Source organism: Cyprinodon tularosa, unplaced genomic scaffold (assembly GCF_016077235.1).
Source record: "Cyprinodon tularosa strain WSP-4 unplaced genomic scaffold, ASM1607723v1 ctg457, whole genome shotgun sequence".
Lineage (NCBI taxonomy): Eukaryota > Metazoa > Chordata > Actinopteri > Cyprinodontiformes > Cyprinodontidae > Cyprinodon > Cyprinodon tularosa.
Window position 1 is genome coordinate 282,248 of NW_024039182.1, and position 23,458 is coordinate 305,705.

At 39.4% G+C, this 23,458-nt stretch overlaps 1 protein-coding gene and 1 non-coding gene across 3 annotated transcripts; both read left to right on the forward strand.

Moving 5' to 3' along the window:
- Positions 1-1,405: 1,405 nt before the first annotated feature.
- Positions 1,406-1,487, forward strand: trnal-aag. Its single transcript has one exon. It is a non-coding gene; the product is annotated as a tRNA-Leu (tRNA).
- Positions 1,488-1,521: 34 nt separating this feature from the next.
- On the forward strand, positions 1,522-21,774 carry polr3e (polymerase (RNA) III (DNA directed) polypeptide E). Of its 2 annotated transcripts, none has more exons than XM_038300819.1 (21): positions 1,522-1,790; positions 2,468-2,574; positions 3,979-4,029; positions 4,142-4,219; positions 4,998-5,113; positions 5,214-5,296; positions 7,247-7,354; positions 7,565-7,614; positions 7,725-7,844; positions 7,975-8,060; positions 9,152-9,196; positions 9,282-9,373; positions 9,475-9,595; positions 9,712-9,793; positions 11,197-11,256; positions 12,119-12,276; positions 14,441-14,502; positions 14,582-15,027; positions 18,877-18,954; positions 19,773-19,895; positions 20,940-21,774. In XM_038300819.1, exons 2-21 carry the CDS (start codon positions 2,536-2,538, stop codon positions 20,994-20,996), a joined length of 2,055 nt encoding a protein of 684 aa, XP_038156747.1. In that variant the 5' UTR covers positions 1,522-1,790; positions 2,468-2,535; the 3' UTR covers positions 20,997-21,774. The 2 variants fall into 2 exon arrangements, with proteins under 2 accessions (XP_038156747.1, XP_038156748.1); XM_038300820.1 differs by having other exon boundaries at positions 1,522-1,786.
- Positions 21,775-23,458: the final 1,684 nt, after the last annotated feature.

A 23,458-nucleotide genomic window follows, 5' to 3' on the forward strand; every position in this document is an offset into this window, starting at 1 on the left:
TGGAAAATTGTTCAATTTATGGATTTTCTTTGGACCGTTAATGGTAATAGTGTTACATCTTTTATTCATCTAGGATGCAGCTTTAAAAAAAGCTTTACAGTTCTGCTACAGCTTCATGCATCGGGTGGAAAATAAAAAGAAAATGGTGATTTTATCTTTTTTTTTGTGATACTGAGATCTTAGTTCTCTTTGCTGCAGTTCTCTAACTGTGAGCTCTGAGGTTTCGTTTTGCTTTCTTTCACCATTCCAAACCTAAAACCCCCGCAGAGCTCCTAAATATGATCCAACTCCAAAACATTAAAAAGCGTTTTGTTGCCGCTATCATATACCTTAACAATGTTGTTATAAAAGTCCTGGACACAGGGGTGCAATGTAAGATATAGTGCAACTAAGGGGTGGTTTGGAAAAGGCCCCTGAATAAAGACCCCTGAATAAAAAATAAATAAATCAAAATTAATGCAATATAAATAAACATATATCCTACTAAAATCTCAGATTTAGCAACTAAACTGTTTGCATTTTTGTTTTTGTAACGTTAAATGTCCCTTCTTTGAAAAAAGAAAAAACCCTGTTCAGACTGCAGATCATTAAAGGAGAAGTTCGGTTTTTTACACTTTAAGCCCATTTTCTGTAGTGTCCAGGATGAAATCGAATGATCGACACCAAAAGTTTGACAATTGCTCCTGTCTCTGCTTTTTGGCTCATTTAGAATCCCCCCCTGGCTGCTTTAGAATGGCTTCCATTGTGCATGTCCGATAATGTCCTTAAAACAACCTTAAACGTTCTTTTTTTAAAATATGCCACTCACCGTGTCGTCAGCGCTGTTCAATGACGTTCCAAAAAAAGTTTCGTGAAGAAAAAACGTTCCTGTAGTGTTTTATTTAGCATTTTGTAAATCCCATTGAGTTCTGTTGGAATAGTCAATATTCCCCTGCCACCGGAAACGGAAATGGGGCCTGTTTACACAGTTGTAGTCTTTTCGCTTCACTCTGTGTACTCCGACGTCGAGAATCAAGAATCCACCTTTCGTATTCCATTTTCAGAGTTTTTTTAAAGTGTTTAACAGAGACGTTAGCACCTCGACGTCGGAGTACACAGAGTCTAGCAGTAAGTCTAGCATAAGAGTGTGACATTAGTTATGTGTCAGTTACTTGTATGGTCTGAAAACTACTACATTAATTTGAAAGAGTAATTATAAATAGGAAATGGATCAAAATGGTTTTGTCATGAGAGCCCTTTCTATGAATTAGTAGCCATGAAGTAGCTCTAAGCCTTCAACGGTCGGTGACCTTTTTGTATTGTATAGCATGTTCTGCAACACATTTTTGTCAGAAAAAAATCATATAATATTCGATGCACAGTGCCTTAGAAAATTTTAACCATGCGTACGAGCAGTTTGGTACAGGGTAGCGTGGCCGAGCGGTCTAAGGCGCTGGATTAAGGCTCCAGTCTCTTCGGGGGCGTGGGTTCGAATCCCACCGCTGCCATCACTTTTTGCATTGTCTCCCCTTTGGAGAGGACCACAATTTGTTACTAAGTAAAATAGAAATATTTCAACAATACACACACTCATAAACTTTGTGTATGATTTAAAAGAGCTAGTCTCCCTAGTTTTGACGCGCTGATAAGCCCACCCCCCCACACGTGTCTTCTGTGCTGACTCAACATGGTACCCAGAGCCCTACAGTCAACTTCAGCTGCATTAGTTGTGTTGCTGTGTGAGTGCCAAACATCCAGGCATTTGCTTTTTCACTGATGTGACATATAAGAGTGAACAACGAAGCGTGTAGGTAAGTATTACTGGATGCTTCCGTGACTGCTGCTTTAGTTACCATGGGTTAAACCCCGGCCCGATGACTGACTTTGTGATTTTTGTTTAGCATGTGTCTGTAAGCACGCTAGGCTAAGCTAATGTGTGCTAGGCTAGCTGTTATCCCGGCAACAGTAGTACCATTAAAAGCACACAAGACAAAGTTGTGTTAAACTTGTAGGCATTTCTCTTACATTTTGTTTTAGCTTGTGTCATTTTTATTATCGAATGTTTTACGCTAATTTGAGGCGCAAAGATAATTCATGAGGGGGGTGTGCTAGCTTGCTAATGAGGCTAACGTATCTACACAGACTTCTTAAAAAACTATTTCCTTTCTTTGTTACATTTTTTGTTTAACATTATACGTTTCTTTTATGTCTCTCTTTTACTGAGGGTGGTGACTAAAATATGTGTTTACCCAGGGGTAAGAAGTTACGCGGTTTGATTGCTTTAGTATTTCATCATTTATCAGTTACCTGGGCAGTGTCAGTGAACGCATCATCTTGCAGCTTGCTAAATAACGTGGACATACATCCATCCTGCCATGACTGCAGATGATGTGTGTTTAACCATAATGGTCTGCTCTTGTTAGCCTGGTCTGGTTTAGCCTGGTTGGAGTTTCATTCATTGTAACTTTTTATGGTTATTTCCCCCCAGACTCTCAGGATTGTCTGCTGGTCCTTCTCTGGTGACATCTTTTGGCCCCTCACCCTGATCAGACCAGTATGGCTACTGGTGATGATGATGATCCCATCATAGAGGAGGTAATTCCAAGTGGAAAGATCAATATTTCATTTAAATAAATGTAAAGCTACCCTGTTAAGAATATAAATTATGTGCTAAATTATGATTATGCATTGATCTAAACCTCATTAGTTCTGCCTTTAGGTTTATTTTTTCCCTGTAGTGAGGTGACCCTATACCAGGGGCCGGAAACCCAAACTGCTCAAAGAGCCATATTGGACCATAAAAACAAAAAACAAATCTTTCTGGAGCCACAAAAATATAAAAATCTATTATCCTACTATAGAAAAGGACTACATGGGCTTAAATATATAATAAGCATTCATGGTTAAATGTTTATCCTGGAGCAAATGTCACATAGCAGCATGAGGTGAGGGAGGAGCAGTGAACACTCTCACAGCACGCTGCTTCACCACGCAGTTTTTTGTTTCATTGATGAAATATAGAAATTATAGAAACAGGATAAAGGAATCTTTCTATGGCCTAACCCTGAAATCCCACATCCTCCGTCACCATCTTTCCTTGGTGTGATTTATATTTTCAGGATTTGGGGAAAAAATGGAAGAAAGTTCACATCCCTGCATCAGAGCATTACCTGTGTTATCTGTGGACGGTTTATCATCCTTACACCAAAAGTAGCAGCAGTATCGGAGTTTGGAGATGAAATCCACTTCTTAAATCTATCTTTGCGCTCCTCTAATTTATCCAGAAGTTCTGCAATCGCACTTTTTCTCTCACTCCCAACTTGGTGGTTGGCTGCATATTTAGCCTTCCCTGGAAATCCCTTTCCAAATTTTTGGTTTTATTTTTTAACAACCTCTCATTACAAAGAAAAAATGCAGGCATTTGTCGTTTTACAGCCTCTACCACTTTATATTCAAAGACAGCCTTGTGTTTAGCTCAATCCGTCTTTGCATTTAATTAGCAACCTTTTGAAGAAAGTCCTCCCCGGAGCATAATGCTGCCACTACCACGTATCACCATAGGATGTCATGTTCAGGGTGGTTTGCAGTGCTGGTTACACAACATGCATAGCAATAAACTTTTAAAGGAATTTACTTGAAGGCAGCTGCCGGATCGCTCGGCGTACATGAAAGTGCTGAGACCAATGCAGGGTCAACATCAAGTCAGTAAAGTTATTTCAAGGCATCAATTGAGAAATTAACATTAAAGCCTGTGCTTTAAAGGAAAAATGACAGCTGGGGTCACTTCATTTGGTATAGAACAGCTTTGTTTATGATTGCAGATGGATGTAAATATAACTCCAGGTAACCTAAAGGGTAAAATTTAGAAGTGAAGGTACTACGTACCACTGCATACCAACCCATTTAAGCACTGATCCAGCTGCTCTTTCATTGATCCTTTTGGATGGTGATTACTATCTAAGCTATGTGGACAATAACACCTTTTTCCATTTGTTCTAGATTGACGTTTACATTTCCAAAAGCCTCGCAGACAAACTTTATCTTCTCCAGGTGAATTTTTGCTTGATTCTATTTTTTAGTAGTCATCTGGACTATCTTTGGTCAGATTGATGTTAATCATTCAAAATGTCTTTATTTATCAAAATGTCTTTATTTATTTTAGTACCCTGTGCGACCAAGCTCCATGACCTATGATGACGTCAACCATCTGTCAGCTAAGATCAAACCCAAACAACAGAGGGTAAACAGGCTCCTTTGAAACCATAAGCATCCAGTTTATACGTTCAGTGTTTTTAGGCCTCTCTTGGTTTTAGTCTCATTTAAGCCTTCTGTAACTCGGCGGTGCTGTCTGGAAATTATAATTTATACCGTTATATCAGTCTTTCTCCTTTTTCATGTATCCTACCTTCTGTTTATGTGTCTATTCATTATCCATCCATCTATTTTGTATCCCTCAGTTGCCATATATGACTGTTGTGTTCTTTACTCTCTGAGCTGTCCTTCCATCACTCTGTAACCTTAAACATTTTGGACAGTGCCATTTGTCTTTGATGTGAGCAGCTGCTGGCCTGAGACTCTATCCAGCTTGCTGACTCTTACATCAGCATGAGCAATGCAAGCTCAGCATACTGGGAATATATTGACCAACAATAATCGGACTCCAAACAGTCCTCTGTATGATTAAGGCACACACTGCAAACCTTAACCCCATTGTTCTTTTAATCATGCTTTAAAAATGGAACAAAACCGCAAAAGAGTTGGAAATTATTGAGTCTGACAAAGATTAGATCTATACAACAAAAAATGAGTTGGGACCATGTCAAGCTTTATTGATTCACCTACTGGTCGGGGGTGCGTTTAGGCCTGTAATCAAGCTTGCTTTTTACATTTCATTTCTTAACATTCTTGTCTGATTTATAAAAAAAAAAAAACTACCTAATCTTTTTCTCAAACTTCTCAAGTTAAACTCGGTCTTCATTCTCTAATTGGTTTCTCTCCTTTTGCTGCTCGTCAATCAGCTGGAGCTGGAAATGGCAATCAACACAATGAGTCCCAACTACTGCCGTAGTAAAGGAGAACAAATCGCTCTGAATGTTGACGGGACGTCCCACGATGAGACAAACACCTACTCCACGTACGTTTGGGGCTAAACCTAAAGATTTATATTTGGTCACTAAAGCCTGTTAGTTTGCTGATCTGATTGTTCCTTTTCTGTTTGTTTTTTTGCTCTACAGGAAGCTAATGGACAAACAGACATTCTCCTCCATTCAGGCCACCACCAACACCTCCAGATATGCGGCTGCTGTGTTTCGCAAAGGTCTGACCTGATTAGCTGGTTGAACAGCTGTCTTTAGGTTTTACAAAAGCATAAAAACCCTCCTTAGCTTTTTCTACAATCCTCCTGTACTTTCACTGGCGCTTCATATGACAGAAGCTCATAGTAATTCATATTTGAGACTTGGAAGGAAAGACAAGCAATACTTTCTGATTGATTTGTTTTTAACTTATTTTAATCTATTTAAATTCTGCTAACACATCACCATCTTGCTGTTCAATGCATGGCAAGAACTGGCAAGAAATTTGCCAGAGGCTCCAAAAGACTCGAGGCTGTAGTGAAGGTTCACCGTCCAGCAGGAAAATGAACCTAAACATTCAGCCACGGCTGCAATACATTAGTTTAAATCAGGGGTTCCAAAACGTTTCAGTCTGTAACCCTCAAACTAAGGCTACGTTCACGCTGCAGGCCTTGATGCTCAATTCCGATTCTTTTGTGAAATCTGATTTTTTTGCGTTGCCGTTCATGTTTCCAAATATATGCGACTTGTGTGTGATCTCCTGTGTGAACTGCAGTCATACAATGCAAGTGACCCGCATGCACAGTAGAGGACGCAATGACGTCATAGGGCAGCATGCTCTTTTTTTTTTTTTTTCGGAAGTAAACATGGATGGTAGTGCCGGCGAGCATCTAGTGATCTTTTCCAACCATAAAAACTTAAAAAAATCTCTTAAAAATCTTTTTAATATGTTTAAATATAAATACTGCTCTCCACATCATCATCATCTGCCCTGGTTGTTGTTTTTCTTGCCGCTACTGCGTAGCAAGATGCATAATAGTGACCTTTGTTGGGTATTAATGACGTTCAGGTCGGATGAATCCGACCTGGCCGTTCAGACACATGTCGCATTTGAAAAGATCAGATTTGTATCGGATTCAGGACCACATACCCAAGTGGCCTGGGTCGGATTGGAAAAAATCGGATCTATGTTGTTCAGACTGCCATGAAAAGATCAGATTCAGGTCACATATGGGCAAAAAAAATCAGATTTGGGTCACTTCAGGCTGCAGTGTGAATGTTGCCTTAGAGTGAAAGAGAATGGCATCCCCTAACCCCCAGACCCCCATCCTCCATCACCGCTCCACCCCGCTCACATCTGTCGTGCGGAATACTTGCAGAGTTTTGTTAATCAGTGAGAACTGTTCCACATCGAGTGCTACTTCTCAGACCTTCACCGTCAAAATACGGGCCCGGTCAAGATCCGTAATTGCAATCGCACCAAACAGGAAAAAGAACGTCGAGAAGATCCGGTTTCTCATACTAAAATGAGGTATAGACATGTCTCTAACAACAAATTAGAGCATAATTCTTATATATTCCTAAACACTAAGACCGTTTAATTCAATTATTGGGTGCAAACTATTGGTACCTCAACATACCAGGAAGAAAATTTCTCATCTCGATCAAACTATTTGTTTTATACTGAGAGGCTTAAACTTTTAATCAAATATAGTCAGAACTTCCAAGAGCACATCTCACAACTTCTTATCGCAGGCATAGACGATAAGATGCTGAGTTTGGTAATAGAGAACAAAACGACTTTGCATGATCATAATTATCCCTATTACAAAGATCTACAAAGAAAAGAAAATGAGCAGAAATGTGTGATTGATGCTGATGGTGATCTTTGTCATATTAAATTACGGTAAGCAACTTTTTAACATGTTTTGCTCCTATGAATTTAATTATAATATCGCGCAAGTCTCCTCGAGTTTTGAGGAAGTTTGTGGATCAAGATTAGAGGAATTATTGAGGCTGTAGGCTTTGCTTTGTGCAGGCGGTCTGGAGCTAGCAGGGAGGTTACGGAGGTTCCCCCACTGTGGGAACCCTCTGGTTTAGGTTTATGTTAGTATTGATGATTTTTAGTGGTCTTAAGAGCTAAATGCAGAGTTTGTGTGTTTTATATTCATTTATTTTTATTGTCGATGCAGGTGAGCTGCATATCACCCCTCTGACAGGAATCCTGCAGATGAGACCCAGCTTCTCTTACTTGGACAAAGCAGACAGCAAAACTCGGGAGCGGGAGGCGGCCAATGAAGGTGTCTGTTTTTCACATTATTTGAAATCAATATGCTACCATTAAACATTCAAGGTAAAGGGACTATGACTATTTTTGTTAATTCTTTTATAAAATGTAGGTTCACATTTTGATATTTAACTGAATTTTCCTTTTATTTGATTGATAAAGGTATCCTGTCTCCATGCTAAAAGGTTTTTACATGTATGTGAACAGAGTTTTGTCCTTGCAGGAGGAGATTCCTCTCAGGATGAAGCTGAGGAGGAAGCCAAAGCCATTACTGTGAGTGTTTGGATTAAAAATCTAAATCGTCCTGACGACATGGACTTGTAGTTCCCATAAAGAAAAGATGATTTTTTTAAAGTATTTTTTTTGGTTTTATTCTTCTTCAGGTGAGGTTTTCAAGGCCTGAGTCTGAGCAGGCCCGACAAAGAAGGATCCAGTCCTACGAGTTCTTGCAGAAGAAGCAGGCAGAGGAGCCCTGGATCCACCTGCAGTACCATGGTGTTAAGGTAGAGGGAGCCAGCTCCATTATTTTTTTTTCCAGAAGTATTGATCGGATAATTTTTATTTCTCTCTCTGTGACCCTATGAGCCCCTTTGTTAATAAAAATACGTAACACTTTGTATTATTTGGGTTCAGGAGAGCCGCTCGGATCATGAAAGGCAGTACCTCTTCTGTCAGTCAGTGGACGCCTCGCAGAACTCAGAGCTGGTCAAAACTCCAAAGTAAGTTTAAAAAAAAAAAAACTATTTACAACATTTAGATCATCTTTTTTTTTTTGTTAGCAGGAAAAAGGACGAAACATTTTTTTTTCTGAAAGGAATATATCAAAGTTGAGGATCTAGTTTTCAACCTAATGACTTTGATGGACATTAAAAAAACAAAAAAACCTCTTGGTCTAGATGATTCATCATTTTTGTGGCTACCGCTATGTTCACATTTTATAAATGTCATCATACCAGGACCAGGTTGTTGTCAAAACGATAAATGAACAAACTGTGTCCGAACATCCACCCTAACCTCCAACCCCTCCATCACTATATAGAGCAGGGATTATATAGTGGACTTTATAGTGAACTCTGTTAACTGACAGTTCGGATGGATGATCACTGCTTTTCGCTCCCCGTTTTTCACGTGACTCCCCCTCCTCGCACAATGCCTGTGCCATCTTTGTTCTTTTTTGGGTGGCGAGAGAGAACAAAGATGGCACCATGATGCTTTGGCACCATGATGATATCTGCTGGTCTAGTGACCGTTGATACACACTGCGTTTCGCTTCCCTTTGGTCAACTGACTCCGGCTCCTCGCACGATGCCTGCGCCATCTTTGTTCTCTCTCACCCCCAAAAAAGATCCCATGATTTGTTGCGAGCACATATATCTGCTGGTCTAGTGACCATGGATACACACCGCCTTTCAAGGTGAAGTGTGGGAATTTTCTTTTTTTATTTTTTATAAAATGGTTTAACCCCTATATAGCACTCTATATAGGGTTAGGGCGGACATTTAGACACAGCCAAGACCAGCCTGGAAATGAAGGAAGAAGAATAACAGGTTAAACAGTATAAGGATAAAAAACAGGCTTTTGTTGCATTACTTCTTCTATAGTTGATTACCATTTAACAGAAATTTGTAACTGTCTGATACTTTGGATGTGGTTGAGATATTATTATCTAACCAGTTTTGTTATTGGTAGATTAATAATGGAGGCAACTTAATTCTAAGAAGAGTCTAGATTTCTTTCTGTGCTATTCTGTCACAGCTGTTGTTCAGCTTTGTTTAGCCCTGCCTGTCTAATTTTTCTCTGATCTTCTCAGGGAGTACTTGGCCATGCTGATGCCCCCCTTGGAAGAGGAGAAAATGTAAGAATTCCTCTATTTTTGCATCTGTTGACATAAAGAGGCCACAGAGATTCATAAATAATGTGACTGTCTTCCCTTATGTTAGCGCCAAGCCTGTTGGTCCTAGTAACGTACTCTCCATGGCTCAGCTCCGCACTCTGCCACTTGGAGACCAGGTTAAGACCCTGATGAAGAACGGTAACAAGTTAAACTAAAAGATTTAATGAGGCCATCATTTGTCATTACTTGCTTACATTTTTTTATATAATTTCTTTCTTTAAATTTTTTACACCATGTAGTCAAGGTAATGCCTTTTGCCAACCTGATGGGCCTTCTCGCCACCGGCACCGATCAGACAGCAGTTCTGCGATGCATCCAGCAGGTTGCACTCCTGGTGCAGGGAAACTGGGTTGTAAAGAGGTGAGACTTCTTGCTTCCCACTTGTATATGAACGAAATGTTTACATTGTAGAATAAAAGAGTAGATCTAAAGTCACTGATGGTGTTATTTTTTTTTTATCCTTTTGTCATCCACAGTGATGTTCTGTATCCTAAAAACACCTGCAGTGCTCACAGTGGTGTTCCTGCAGAAGTGCTCTGTCGTGGTAGAGACTTTGTGGTGAGCTGCTGCAGTTTGGAATGAAGCGATCTTAATTAGGGCTGAATGATGAATTGCATTTGCGATGATATCATAATATGATAAAGCTAGATTTTCTAACCGCAAAAGCCGTGATTTGGGGTGATGAGGGTGACTCGCTAGCAATGGAGCACAGAGGGAAAATCAATACTCGCCTGCGACTAACTTGTTGAACAATGTCCTCTGGCTGGACAAAAACTGACCTAGCTGAAGATCTAGTACCAAAGCGGAGCTGTACGTCACTTGTGTGGAATTATTTTGGGTTTAAAAAAGACGGCGCTGCGCAGCGTCAGGTGTTGCAGGACACGCCTTGCTACTGTTGGTGCCTCACGAGGTAACATGACAAACTTTTATCAACACTTAAAAAAAAACACAACAAAGCCGTGTATGATAGATGCATGAAAGAAAAACTGCCTCAGCGTCAAGTAAGCAGCGTACCAGCTGACCGGACTGTTTGTGTTACTCCTTATAAACATAATTTGAAATTGCAAGCTGAAATAACTCATGCGATAACGGAGTTTATAGCGAAAGCCATGATGCCCATTAGTATAGTGACCAAGCCCGGGTTTGTGGTTTTGGTAAGCATGATGGATAAGCCGTATTTAATGCCCTCACACACATATTTCAGCCAAGTCGCCATAGCCGAGCTGTGCAAAAAATGCAGAAACTGATTTGCAGCGGGGCTAAAAAGAAAAAAAAAAAGTGGAGGTTTCTGTAACAACTGCTGATTTGTGGTCAAGCCGTACGGCTGAGCCATACCAGAGTCTAACAGTGCTTTATATTGACAAAGACTGAGTGAATATATTATTTATATAACTGTTCAGAAAGATTTTCTTCTTAGGATTTTAAAAGTTCATACGCTCTTTTTTTTTTTTTTGTGTTCATTTAAGAATTTGATTTACCAACAAATTTTAGCTGGTTGAAAGAACATATTAGTTCTCTATACTTTTCCTGCACTTCAGTAAATGTGATGCAACTGACTGCAGATCAGTCAATGTTATTGTTCTTTCTTATTTTATTTATTTACTTATAGACTGTAAGCAGTTTTTAAGTAGTGCAGTCCATATTGTTATATATCATGCTTCATGAAACAAAAAGATGTTAATGAGGTAAAGCCACAAATTAGTTTCCTTTATCGTTGTAATCTGTGCTTTAAATAAATCTAATGATTTTTATGAAAATTATTTATTGTTTGTATTTGTTTAAAAAAGACATATAATGATTTTAAACTGAAGAAAAAAAAATTTGGCATTAAAATCACAATATTAAGAGAAAAAGAAAAAAAATCGCAATGACGTTATTTTCTAAAATCGTTCAGCCCTAATCTTAATCAACCCTCTTTTTAGCAGCGACACAGTCATCATTATGTGCTTCTTTATTTTTAGATGTGGAGGTTCACACAGGAGCGCTCCATCATGAGGAAGGAGATCGCATCCATCATCAAGGTGAGAAGTACTTTGAGTAAAACGCATGTATTTCCTGACATTCTGACATGTTAAAATACAAATTTAAATTTGGTTGTTTTATTGTGGAAAAGTTCCTAAACTGAAGCAAATTACTTTTTGGCAACCAGGAAACGTTCCCTAAACGGACCAAATTCAGCTTTTCAGAATAACGAGAAGATGTGTTGGAAAATTATTGCTATTTCTATCCAACTATAATGATTTTAATGAACTTTTAAAATGGTGGCGAAAATTAAAATTTAAAGGCTTGTTTTTATCTAATGGTTTGGAGTAAATTGACCAAGAAGTTATGAATGGCAGTAATAAACAGGAAGTAGGAAGCAGCATGGTCCACACATCTGAGGAACAATGGTTAAAGGTTTGCAGGAATGTGGCTTATTGTTATGTCGTCTAGTATTGGTGATGTTAAATGCTGGTCATGGAAGCAGGCAAAGAAATGCATTTCTTCGTTATGGTAATATCTTGGAAGAGGCTCATGATGTCATAACCTCTTTGGCAAATGTGATTCCATATCTGTTTGTCTAGTAATCCTTCTCTGAAGGAGAAAACCACCTGAAATGAGCATTAAAACTTTGTTTCTGTTTCCATCAATCTTTTCTAATGCAATGCTTAATAATGTGAATTAATAATAATAAAAAAAAAATGGTGGAAGCACAGATATTTAGCATCACCCCGAACACAAAATCGTTGCAGTGAAGCATGGTGGTGGCACCATTATACTGTCGGATGACAAAGCAATATGTTAGGTAAACCTGTAAAAGGCTTTAATTTTTGTGTCTGACTGAAGTGTTTCTGATAACTCTAACAACCATAACTACCTTCTCCTTCCCTTTGCCCTCGTTAGCTTCCCCCAGAGGACGTGAAGGAGTTCCTGGAACATGTAGCGACACCTCGGGTGAACCGCGGATGGGAGTTCCTGCTGCCCACTGATGTGGATTTCATTAAGAAGCACCTAGACGTTGCTCACAGACAGAACATGCTGTGGCTCGGCATCCAGAGCAAGTAGGTTGGAGTTAGTTTAGTTGGGATTAGATTGAAGAATGTAATCAGTTTTATTTCAATCATCCCTGCTGGAAGGTGACCTTGATTTAAAGGGCCGTCTTAACTTCCACCGGTTCACTGGCGACCCATTTTGTATATTTACATCAAGCACGGCAGTATGCTTGAAAATAACACTGGTTAAACTTTTACCAATATAGACATGTTATACATCCTTAGAAAGGTTAGATTCTCCACAATCCAACTACCAGATCCATTTTATGGACACCATGAACACCAAAGCACAATTAAAAAAGATATATCAGCATAGTAAATCTGAATTTAAAAATGAAGCTTCAACTTCCTACCTTTAAAGCGATCATGAGGCTGTATTATAAATCCAGTCTTAGATTGTTTATACTCCATTTGTCCAAAAGGGTCCAAAGATTAAAAGTAATCCAGCATATTGGTAATAAAACATTCCATGATGAGAAGATCGCCACATAAAGTCCTGTTTTCTACCTTCAGAAAAGTTTAATCATTATAGCTAATGCTTATAGCTTCTGGAAGCAAATTGTTACCATATTTCAAATGAAACAGCATTTTCAGAAATGCTGTTTCATTTTAAGAATGTGGCTGCATTGTTTGACTCATAAATTAAATTGGTAATCAATCATCCTGTTTGCATTTTCATTTTCTTCTTTAACACTGCTCATCTTTTTAATTAATTAAAATGAAAAAGACAGACATTTGAGATTTATTTTTCAAAATGTACCCCAGCAAATACATACCAAAATTCAATTTGAAATGTAAAATTTGAAAATGACAAAGCATTTCCAGAAATGCTTTTTCATTTTAAGAATGTGGCTGCATTATTTGACTCATAAATGAAATTGGTAATCAATCATCCTACTTGCATTTGCATTTTCTTCTTTAAGACTGCACATTTTATGCCATAATCAAAAAGAAAACACAGCAGACTTTGCTTTTTCGTTTTCATGCTCTGCCAGCAAAGTACTGTTCATAACTCGCAAACGAAAAAGCATTCCGAGCGGCGGGCACAGCAAAGATACGTCAGCAGCTTCTCTTCCTAAGGTCCTTGCTGACCGGGCTACCAACCTTGTTCGATAGGGGGCGCTGTGCACGTCTGCATTGTATTACATTGTAAGCGTACCGGCGGGAAAATCAGGAGCAGTCTGCGTTGCCACAGGTCCGTTAGAAGCAGGCACTTGCTGTAAAGCAGCAGCGGCCTCCCTCAGTAGCTCTGCCCCTGATCTTTGTTGTCGTTCAGTGTCCCGATAGTCAGACCCCAGTTTCCAGCCGTCACGCTTAATTAGCTAACCATCTTGCTAATTCCCCAAATGTTTGGTCTTTGGTAAGTGTGTTTCCTCACCTTCCAGCCGACAAAACAAAAGTCTCCCTGTCAATTCATATGTTGTGATTTGACGCCGTGAAAGCCCTCGAAATGTCACAAGCGCTCCCTCTCAGCCGCCTTCTTTATGCATGATTCCCCTCATATTATTCTTTATAAAGTCTGGCTGCTATTAGCAACTCTACATGCAATGTTTGGCTATGTAACCAATAAACTACCTTTAAATTAAGGCTAAACATGGCTAATTTGAATAGGGGTAAAATTGTGTAAAAGCAATAAGCACAATTTGGAATAATTTGGCACCAAAAGATACCTATTATGTTCGAGAAGAAAATAACAACTATGAGTTGTAGTCGCTGCGTTTTAGTCGCATTATTTTGATTTATATATTTCAGAAACTAGACAGTGTTGGCTGTCGAATTATGTATCACATCTAATTTGGGCTTGTAGTTCCTTAGTTATTCTCTTTTCTATTGGGTATGCAAAAAGGCAAGGATTATTTAAAATTAGATGGGTGTTAAAGGGCAAAATTCCATCAATGAAACCTGCTTGTAAAATAATTATGTTTAAGAGCATTAAAATCCCACTAAATGTTTGCAGCTAGCGGTATCACACAGTGAGCTAGTTTATCATCCAAGAGCTTAAGTTATGACCTGATGTGACTCTGAGCTCTGGAAATTAAAATCTTTTTTTTAAAATGCAAAATTCAGTCAGTTACCCAGCGCTAATATCTTGGTTATTTAAGTAATGTGCATCATTTCCTTAAAGTATTTGTTGTCTAATAGAGATTTTTAAGGCCTGCAATCTCTTTTAAAGGTTAGAGAAAGTCTTCAACATCTCCAAAGAAGACTTTGTGCCAAAGAATCCCCCTCAGCCTGGTGAGTAATACCTCAGTTTGAGAATGCAGTTCTGTCTTTGAAACAAATGGTACACTGTTGACACCCATGTGCTTTCTAGATCCTGTTCATGTCAGCGGAGAACAGCGACTGATGATCGCCCAGGACCAAGCTAAAGAAAAGCAGGCATCGCTGCAAAGGGAGCTGGAAGCCAGACGTGCACAGAGCGGCCTTCAGATTAAACAGGAGCCCATCCAGGACGTGGAGCCGATGGACGCGTCGCCCTCTTTCCCTAACGGTTCTGTAAATGGTTACTCCAGTGCCAGCTCCCCCTGCTTGGATCAAACTAACGGAGGGAGCCCCTCCAGCAGCCCGGCCCCGGAGCTGCTAGAGTTTGTGACAAACACTTTTCGTAAGAACGTCGTGCTGACGCTGAACGAGCTGAAGAGACTCTTTAACCTCTACCTGGCTTCCATGCCGGCGGGACAACACGTGTTTAGCTCCATTTCTGACCACATGCTGCAGGACGCTGCACTGCTCTGCCAGTGCAAACAGATCATGGTGCCTGTAAGTATTCCCATCAGTGAGTGCTCCTCTGTTGTCGTGGCAACAATACAAATCCTGTTTTCTCCTCTTCAGTCAAGTTCTTCTGTGAGCGCATGACCCTAATATAGTTTATTTTCTGAATAAATAGAAAATCTAGAAAAAATCTACCCAACACCAAAGTAAAGGCCAACTTGCTTGACACATCCGGGCAGCAATCATTTTTATTTTCTACACAACTCCAGGCAGCATCTGTGCCGACAGAATTTCTGCACAGCGTAGCTTGGAAATGTGGAACTAGCCAACAAACTTGTGCTTCCTCGTGTAGTATGGTGTTGTCATTTTGTGGTTTGTGAGGTACACGCCCCCCTGAGCCGACCAGAAGAAAGGAAAAGCAGTACAGAGTATTAAAGCTGCAAATGTGACTCATTTTCTGTGTTGATTGTACGTGCATCAAGCATAACCCAACCTTACATTCTTTTCTACATGGACTGGGTTTTATTTCTATTATTTACTCCACATTGGTTGCAGTCCTGCTTTTGGCTCTAAAATGATCTCTATGCCGCCCTCCTCAGGTTGAAAGGAGGTTACTGCATCTGATTGGTGTTTGCTTCCCAGTTATTGTATGAAGTCAGTTTACGTACCACTGAGGGACAAGCAGCCTTTAATATACCAGATGACCAACAGATGTTCACCTCTGTGATACCTTCATGTTTTTGTCGCTGTCAATCCAACAACTTCTCCACCCTATGGGAATATGTCTATATTGCTTTAATAATCATAGCTGCCACTCAACACTTTACACTAGAGCCACCAATCCCACACACATCTGTACACTGCTGTGCAGAATTGGAGAATGTAAGACGTTTCCTCTTATCGAATTCATTCATAAACATTTAGAGTATTGTTGTAATCAAACCACACCAACCGAGGCTCTGGAGCGCAGAGACAAAGTCAAGACCTTTAGAGGCCAAGACCATGAGGTCTATAAAGGTCTGAATAAACCAGCTGTGTTCAAGTTTTTAATCTCTGATCCGATTATAATTTTTTTTTTTCCATGTCACACTGCGTAGAGAGAGGCTCAGACTAGGCAGGGTGGGCAGATCTATGCACATTTTTTTACTGCTGTCTCTGTGCTTTTCACAAATTAAAACAATTCCCCATATTTGACTTAAACAGATTATGAGAAGTTATTTTTTTTTTTTAAGCAAAGCTCCACTTAGCGAATCTGTGCAGCATCTCAAGCAAGAACAGATGGAGAATGTTCATATTCCTACAGTATATTAAAAACATGAGATCCATGCCTAAAGTAGGACTTAAACAATTCTTCTGATTAATCGCGATCAAACATTGAAATAATTGTCAACTAATTTAGTAATAGATTAATCATTAACCGGAGTGTAGAGACTCTAAAGCATGCTTTTAGTTGACAGAGAAACCCACTTAGTGCAGTAATTATAACAAAATTATAAATAAATATGCTCTATCCAGAACTCAAGTGGAAAAAGTTTTAGTTTCATCTGGTTTCATTTAATAAGAAATCTTTAAGAAACCTTTGGTTCTCCCATTATTAATTGATTTATCAAAAAATAATAATTGACATATTAATCAATTTGCAAAATAATTGTTAGTTGCAGCCCTAGTATAAAGAAAAGGAAAATACGCAGTATTAAACCTGTGGGAATATTTTTATCCTGGCTGAGGCAGCAAGGTGATTCTCAGACAGATCTGTGAAGTTTATCGAAGGTTTTCTTTCTTTTTTTTATTTTTATAAAGAGGTGAGAGATGCGCCGCGCCTCCCTGCTCTTTTTTTGTGATGCTCAAAGAGGATCACTATTTTACTTTATCTGTTTTTTCTCCATCTGAAGTTTTTTTTTGTCTTTTTCGAAGAGGTTGATAAACTGCGCTTTCTGCCCCTCTGTTTTAGTGAGGCTCAAAGAGAATCACTACTTTATCTGTTTTCTGTCCTCCTAAATTCCTATCATGGCTAAAGTATAGTTTTTTTTAATGTGTCATTCATTGCACAAGTCTGTCCCCCTGCTTACTATATATGCTCTGCGCGACTCTAAAACTGACCCCCTGTGCGATTAACAAGTTTTATTTAGTATTTTCCCCTAAAGCGGATGCAGTTTACTTTGTAACCGCGTCTCTCTTCCTGTCAGACCCATTAAAACACTGAATTGCAACTGATAGTCCAACTAAAATAGACCTGGGCTCTATCTCAGTCAGACCTACGCAGCTCCCTTATGCAAAATCGTGTTGGATGTGTTCATCCCCATTGACTTTCAATGACCGCTAAACTTCACAACCTCGTCCGACATAATTTTACTGTCGGATCAGACGCAAAATCAGATTGAGTGTGTTCTGGCCTTAAATGTCTTTGTTTTGTCTCTATACTAGACTCTCTGTTCTTGGTCTCTAGAGGTCTGGGTACTCTTTGTTTGAGGTGGTCTTGACTACAACACTAATTTATAAATCACACTATTTTCAATCAGTTTAAAGGTACACTATGCAACCGGTGTTGATTTTCCAGCGAGGCTCCCCCCAGAGGGCAAAAGTAAAAGTGCACTGTCGTAAATATGCTCAGCTGTTCTCCTGAGCTGTTCTCCTTAGCAGCGAATGACTAATGCTGCGTTCACACTGGACGTAGCTGGCGCGACAGAAGCAGCGAGTTTACATGCAAAGTCAATGGTTGACGCGCGTCAAGGCGCAGCAAAAGGTCCCGCGGTGCGTTTTGAGCAGCAGGCGCAGCACGTCTGAGCAGCTGAAGCAGCGCGTCGGGTGCGTTTAACGCAGGGAGAGAGACACAGCGCTGATGATCACTCCTCTTAAACAGTTTATTGACGCCTAAATTAACTTAAAATGCAGAAATCTGCCGGCAGAATATGCAGTTTGGATTATTTAGATGAAAAACACCTACCAGCTGCTGCGGTGAACCGCTGCTGATGAAGGGATCCATACTGTCGGCGCATCCCTGGTATGTGGGGGTCTGAGCGGCTCCGACAGAAAAAATATTGAAGGCAGGATAATAATCTGAATGAACTGACTGCACTGATTATGTTTTCAGGTGTATTTTCTCACTTAAACACATATTAAAACTACTTTATTCCCACTGCTCACAGCAAATATAGCTGCAAGGCAGAGAAAGGATAGTGAAGCTCCGCCCAATGCGCCTCAGACACACTTTTGCACCACGCAGCCAGAGTAGCAAAGCTGCTTCAGCCGCGCGTCAGTACTAACTGGTACAAGCAGCAAAAAGGAAGCAGCAGACGCGATTTTGCTGCTTTTGCTGCGTGAACGTAGCATAACTGCACAAAGATTGCCACTGTGCTAGCAACGAGAATGCTTTTAAATGGGGGGTGTAGCAGTTCTCGCCGTAAAGCAAGACTGACTCTCACGAGACTTCTGAGCCTGTGGGTGCGGGTCGGTGCTCCTGCAGTTGCAAGTGCAGTATTTCCCCCACAGACCACCAGGGCGGCCGAGAATACCTTTGTTCAACCTGAAATGACTCATTTAATCATCCATAACGTTATGGAACACATTAATTAACTGAAAAATGTTGCATAGTGTGCCTTTAAATTGAAATCAGATGCATGTATTTCTAGTAATTCATTTTCTGTCTGTTCTATATCAGTTGGTGGATCTGCAGGACTTTTCTTTTTTTTCTCCTATGTCACTTTTCATAATCGAAGTCTTAATCCGGGCAGCAGATTTAATTGAAGATGTGAAATCTGTAGCGTCCAGGGTGAGCCTGATTGATGCATCTCAGCTTGGAAATCTGAAGTTAAATTAGATCCACTGCATCTAGATTCTCTGTTTCGAAGCGGTTAAAACTGTAAATGTCCTAAAAATTCAACCCTTTCTTTTCTTTAGTTTCCTGCTCAGAGTAAAGCGGCTCCTGACGAAAGGAAGGTGTTTGGTCTTTGGGAGACAGGCGAGGACTTCGATAAGGTAACGTTTCCTCACTGTGCGACTGTTGACCTGAGTATTAGCCTTATTTGAAATGTAATGGGTTCCCTGGGGAGGCAGGGAAAGTAGTTTTTTCGTAAACAGTCATAAAAAATGTACCCATCTCTAAATTCCTTGAAGATTTAGGTTTAAAATATATTACATATTGGGACCACTATCAAGTGTATTTTTGTGTGTGTGTAACGCTGGATTCTTGTTTTTTATACATGGTTAATTTCTGCGTAATAGGACATCCATGCATTCTTCTTTGTTTTTGATTTTTGCACCATTTTTGTCACCATTCAGTTGAAATATATTCGTACCAAAAAACAATAAGTAAATCAAAAAATTTTGAATAGAACGGGTGACCGGACTAAAAACGTCATGTAAACAGAACTTTTCTATGAAATCTCATTAGGCAACCAAACAGGGACTGGATGAATACTGGATATAATAATGTTTGAAAAGGCAGAAATAAGGAATTCCCTTGAGGTCTTTAGGTGGCCTTAAAAAAAAGCCGTTTTAATTTAGTCCTAGAAGGACTGTTAATCGTCCTCAATCGTCCCAAATGGCAAGACCTTGACAGGAAATGACATCGGGTTGCCAGGGGTAACGGCAGGTCCAAAGCCAAGGCTCTGGGAGGCTTTACTAAATATTAAACAATCATTGCAGCTTCCTGCAGCTGAAGCTCGTCGTATTTGATGATGCGGTCCAGGGTGTAAACACTGTGCATCTGAAATGCAGAGTGGTGAACTACATGTGGGACAGAATAACGCATTAACTGTACAGCATTGATCCTTATCTCTTTTATTTTCCGGCAGCATCGCCATCTGCTCTACAACCTGTTCTCCAAAAATTACCGGATCAGGAGGAGCGTGGTTCAGGCCAAACTTGCTCAGGAGTTGGGAGACGTGTCCAAAGCCGAAGTCGATCGGCTGCTTCATGTAAGGTCGGCGGGGGGGGGGGGGGGGGGTCTATACTTGAATATGTGCTGTATTCATTAGAATCATCACAATAGCTCTGACATTAGAACACATGATCTGCAGTTTATTTTTCCAGAAACAGGCTTTTAGCTAGGAATATTTCAAAGGGTGTAAACTTTGCTGTATCACATCTTAAAGCTTTTTTCATTTTTCATGCTTGTAAACATTAAGGTCAGTAAAGTGTACAGATGTATCTGATGCTTCTGCTGTTCCCGTGTTCAATGGCAAAGAGTGGATTTTCTATATTTGCTGTGTTAAGTGGGTAATAACTGGTTCTGATACTTGAAAGCATCTGTGCAGTCGGTTCATCAAGATTACAATCCTGCCTTAAATATTTGGCTGTTGGAGCCACATTGATCTGCACAAACCAGCTGGGGATCCCTAGCAGCAGCTGCCGGGTTGCCTCTTGGGTTTTTCCCTTACTGTTCATGGTTGCTGGAAGTAGATGTTAGTATTTTTCAGGTATGTGGTGCAAACTGCAGGTACCAGAATAATACAAGTGAAGATATTTTGCCGACAGGTTTCGATATTCTAAGTTAATTTAGGCATTAATAAACTGGAGTGATCATGGCACTCTGCATCATCAGCATTGTGTCTGTCTCCCTGCCAGCTCGCAGATCAGCTTCTCTGATTGGTTGATGTAGTGCGTCGAGCAGCTAAAATTTTATTTTTCCAACTCCAGCTGCTTCTGAGTTTTCGATGAAAAAACAGGGCCTTTGTCTTTTTTGTTTTTGTTTTTAGGCTATACACATTGCTAGCTAAAAGCCTGTTCAGATAGACCAATCTATAAAACAAGTTTTATTTATCCCCTTTTATATTTAATTGATGGACTTCTAAATACAGCGGGTAGCAATACATTTTCTTGAAGTGTATCAGAGGAAAGGAGCTGAATGCATGTTCTCATGTAAAACTAATTAAATCTACAGCTGTGTACTAGTTTGTGGGAACCTATTCTGAAGCCTGCTTTCAGTCTAACCCTTTATGTTTTTATTATTATTGTTTTAGGAGTGCTGCATGAGCAGTGCAGGGTTCTGGTACCTGAAGGGAACGTTACAGTCCTGACCCTAAAAACCTGCCTGCCTTCGGCCACCGACAGATAACGCAACAGTGTCCGATGGGAGGACAGACGACAGCCAATCACAGCAGCCGTTCAGGTCTGAGAGCCAGAGACTGGATGATGGCGATATCAGCTGCGTTTTCTGCTCCAAAGAAACTTCACAATAATGTGAAAAATGACTCCTTAACACAGCAGGAGGGGGGAAATTTTAAATCCCTCAAAGCTGGAGACACTGGGAAGAAGTGGATTAAAAATACAATAAAGAAATAGTTGAATAGAAATGAAGTTGGGCGTTTTCTGCCTTTTTTTTTAATAACCAGGATGGTGTGTAAATGTCAAACATTTCAGACTTCTATTGTTTTACTCCTCTTTTTGTCAGAAAGCACGGTTCAGTTAACCACATTAGGACCTCATGAGGAGATGACTTATTCAGTTAAGGATCCATTAATTTAAGTCTTGCTTTGGGTTCAGATCACTATTTTCATCCTTAGTGAAATTTGGACAGTTGTGAAGCTTGATTGAAACAAAATGATCAGCATCTCAAGACAAAAGGGATACTTTATGCATATCAATTTAATTCTGAAACGTTTTTTTTTTTTTGTGGGGACCAGACGTCTCCATCAATCAGATCTGTAATGACTGCTAAACTCTGAGAGGTAAAGTGAATTCAATACTACTGCAAAGTTGGCTTCATGAGCTGAACACCTTTTTAAATATTTCTTTCATTGGTTATGAGAGATTTACTCTGATAAGAACCAATAAAAATGCATTTTAAAGTGATAATTGAGTTTGTTTTGTAATTTATCTATTTAAGTGATTCTTTGTGTCTTTATTGGGCCTTGCTTTGTATACAGTCTCAGAACTGGAACATGACATTTGAAAAGTATTACTATAAGTTTAAATGCTTGAAATAATCCAAAACGTCTTGGTTTGCTGCCGCCAACGTTTACCGTAGAAATTCATTTTGGAAAATGTCTTTCTCCTTGAAACTGCTAAACCTGTTTAGTCTGTTGTCTGAGGAGAAGACGTGTAATCTCTGCACTTTTTAAAAATCTGCAGATCGTGCTCTCCTTGCATCTTTAAATAACAACAAAACACTTAACAGCTGTTGGTTAAATATCCATCTGTCCACCCTTTATAACTCCTTGGTGCAAACCGTCTCAGTCATTGAGGCAAGATGCAGACTCAACCCTGGACAAGTAAATAGTTCATCTCAGTATTTGAGCATTGGTCCATTTCACAAAGCAGCTTTAACAAACTGACTCAAATCCTCATGAGTTTTCAGTTTCATAAAAGCTGCTGTTAATTTAATCAACTCTGATTTAGGTTCACTCAGTCCATTTGGATGTTTTCCCAATAAATAGTTTTAATTAGCAGTTATCAGTCTCATAGAAGGGCTTCAGATTGTGCCTCCTACCTACTAGCAGGCCTAGTAGGTTATAATTGATGGAATTCTAATCCTGGAATTAATATGTGTAATCTGAAAATAATTTCAGCAGGCTAGTAGTTCTTTGTGTGTTGTTAATAAAATGAGCCGCATGTCGCTCATATTAAACAAACCAAAACCAAATAAATCTCATATCCTGTCCAATAAGATGTCTAGGAATCCTCTCCCAATAAATACTTCATTCTCAGTGAATTAATGCCAATCCTTCTTTAATTGGATTCACATACAATGTGTAATGGACCTAGTGAGAGTTTTTATTTTTATCATGTGTACAAAACTATGACAAAAACCTCCTGACTAAATCAGGGAATTAAAATAAAAATGTGATTGACTCTAAGAGGACAGACAGAAGACGGTGAGTTTACTGAAGAAAACCAGGTTAGCTTTGAGGAGAATGTTTCTATGGTAACAGAGTAAACTCTTTGTGAAAAGGAAAAACTCCTTGATTTCAGGTTAAGAAAACTTATTTTCAGTAAACCTGCTTGAAACGGACCCCTGGGAAGTAGGATAATTAGCCATTCGAGCAAAACAAAAAAGTATATTTAAAATGAATTTTAAAAACTTTATTTTATTTGTTGTGCTTGAAATCAAATTGATTCATATGGATCAGTTTTTGCAGTCTTGGAATTAACTAAATGGGAAACAATGCAACATTTAACTGAAGTTGCTGAAAACCCACTTCAAACATTTATGTGTTCAATAGAAGCAGATTTGAGGCAGTAAAAGAAAGATTTTATAAGTAATATTTTAAGATTTCCTGTAATATATATATATTTTTTTAAATATTACTCTTTCAAATACCAGAACATGTTCATAAAGTTTTTCTTTGCTAATCCTCCATTTTTCTGATTTAAATCTGACATTATCCCACAGCTACTCGGCACAACAGTAGCAAATATTTTTCCACGCTTGCAAGTAGGGCTAATGTTTGAGGACTACTTTTTATTGCTCCTTGATTCAAGGCGTAGTGACTCTATTCTTCCTTAAATATGACTTTCGGCTGCCTTACAAGACTATACA

Excerpts from the sequence above, each read along its gene's own strand:
- polr3e (XM_038300819.1), top strand. The coding sequence starts at position 2,536 with ATGGCTACTGGTGATGATGATGATCCCATCATAGAGGAG. Across the intron at positions 12,277-14,440 it reads TGGCTCGGCATCCAGAGCAA|GTTAGAGAAAGTCTTCAACA; the intron begins GTAGGTTGGAGT and ends TCTCTTTTAAAG. Across the intron at positions 19,896-20,939 it reads AAGTCGATCGGCTGCTTCAT|GAGTGCTGCATGAGCAGTGC; the intron begins GTAAGGTCGGCG and ends TTATTGTTTTAG.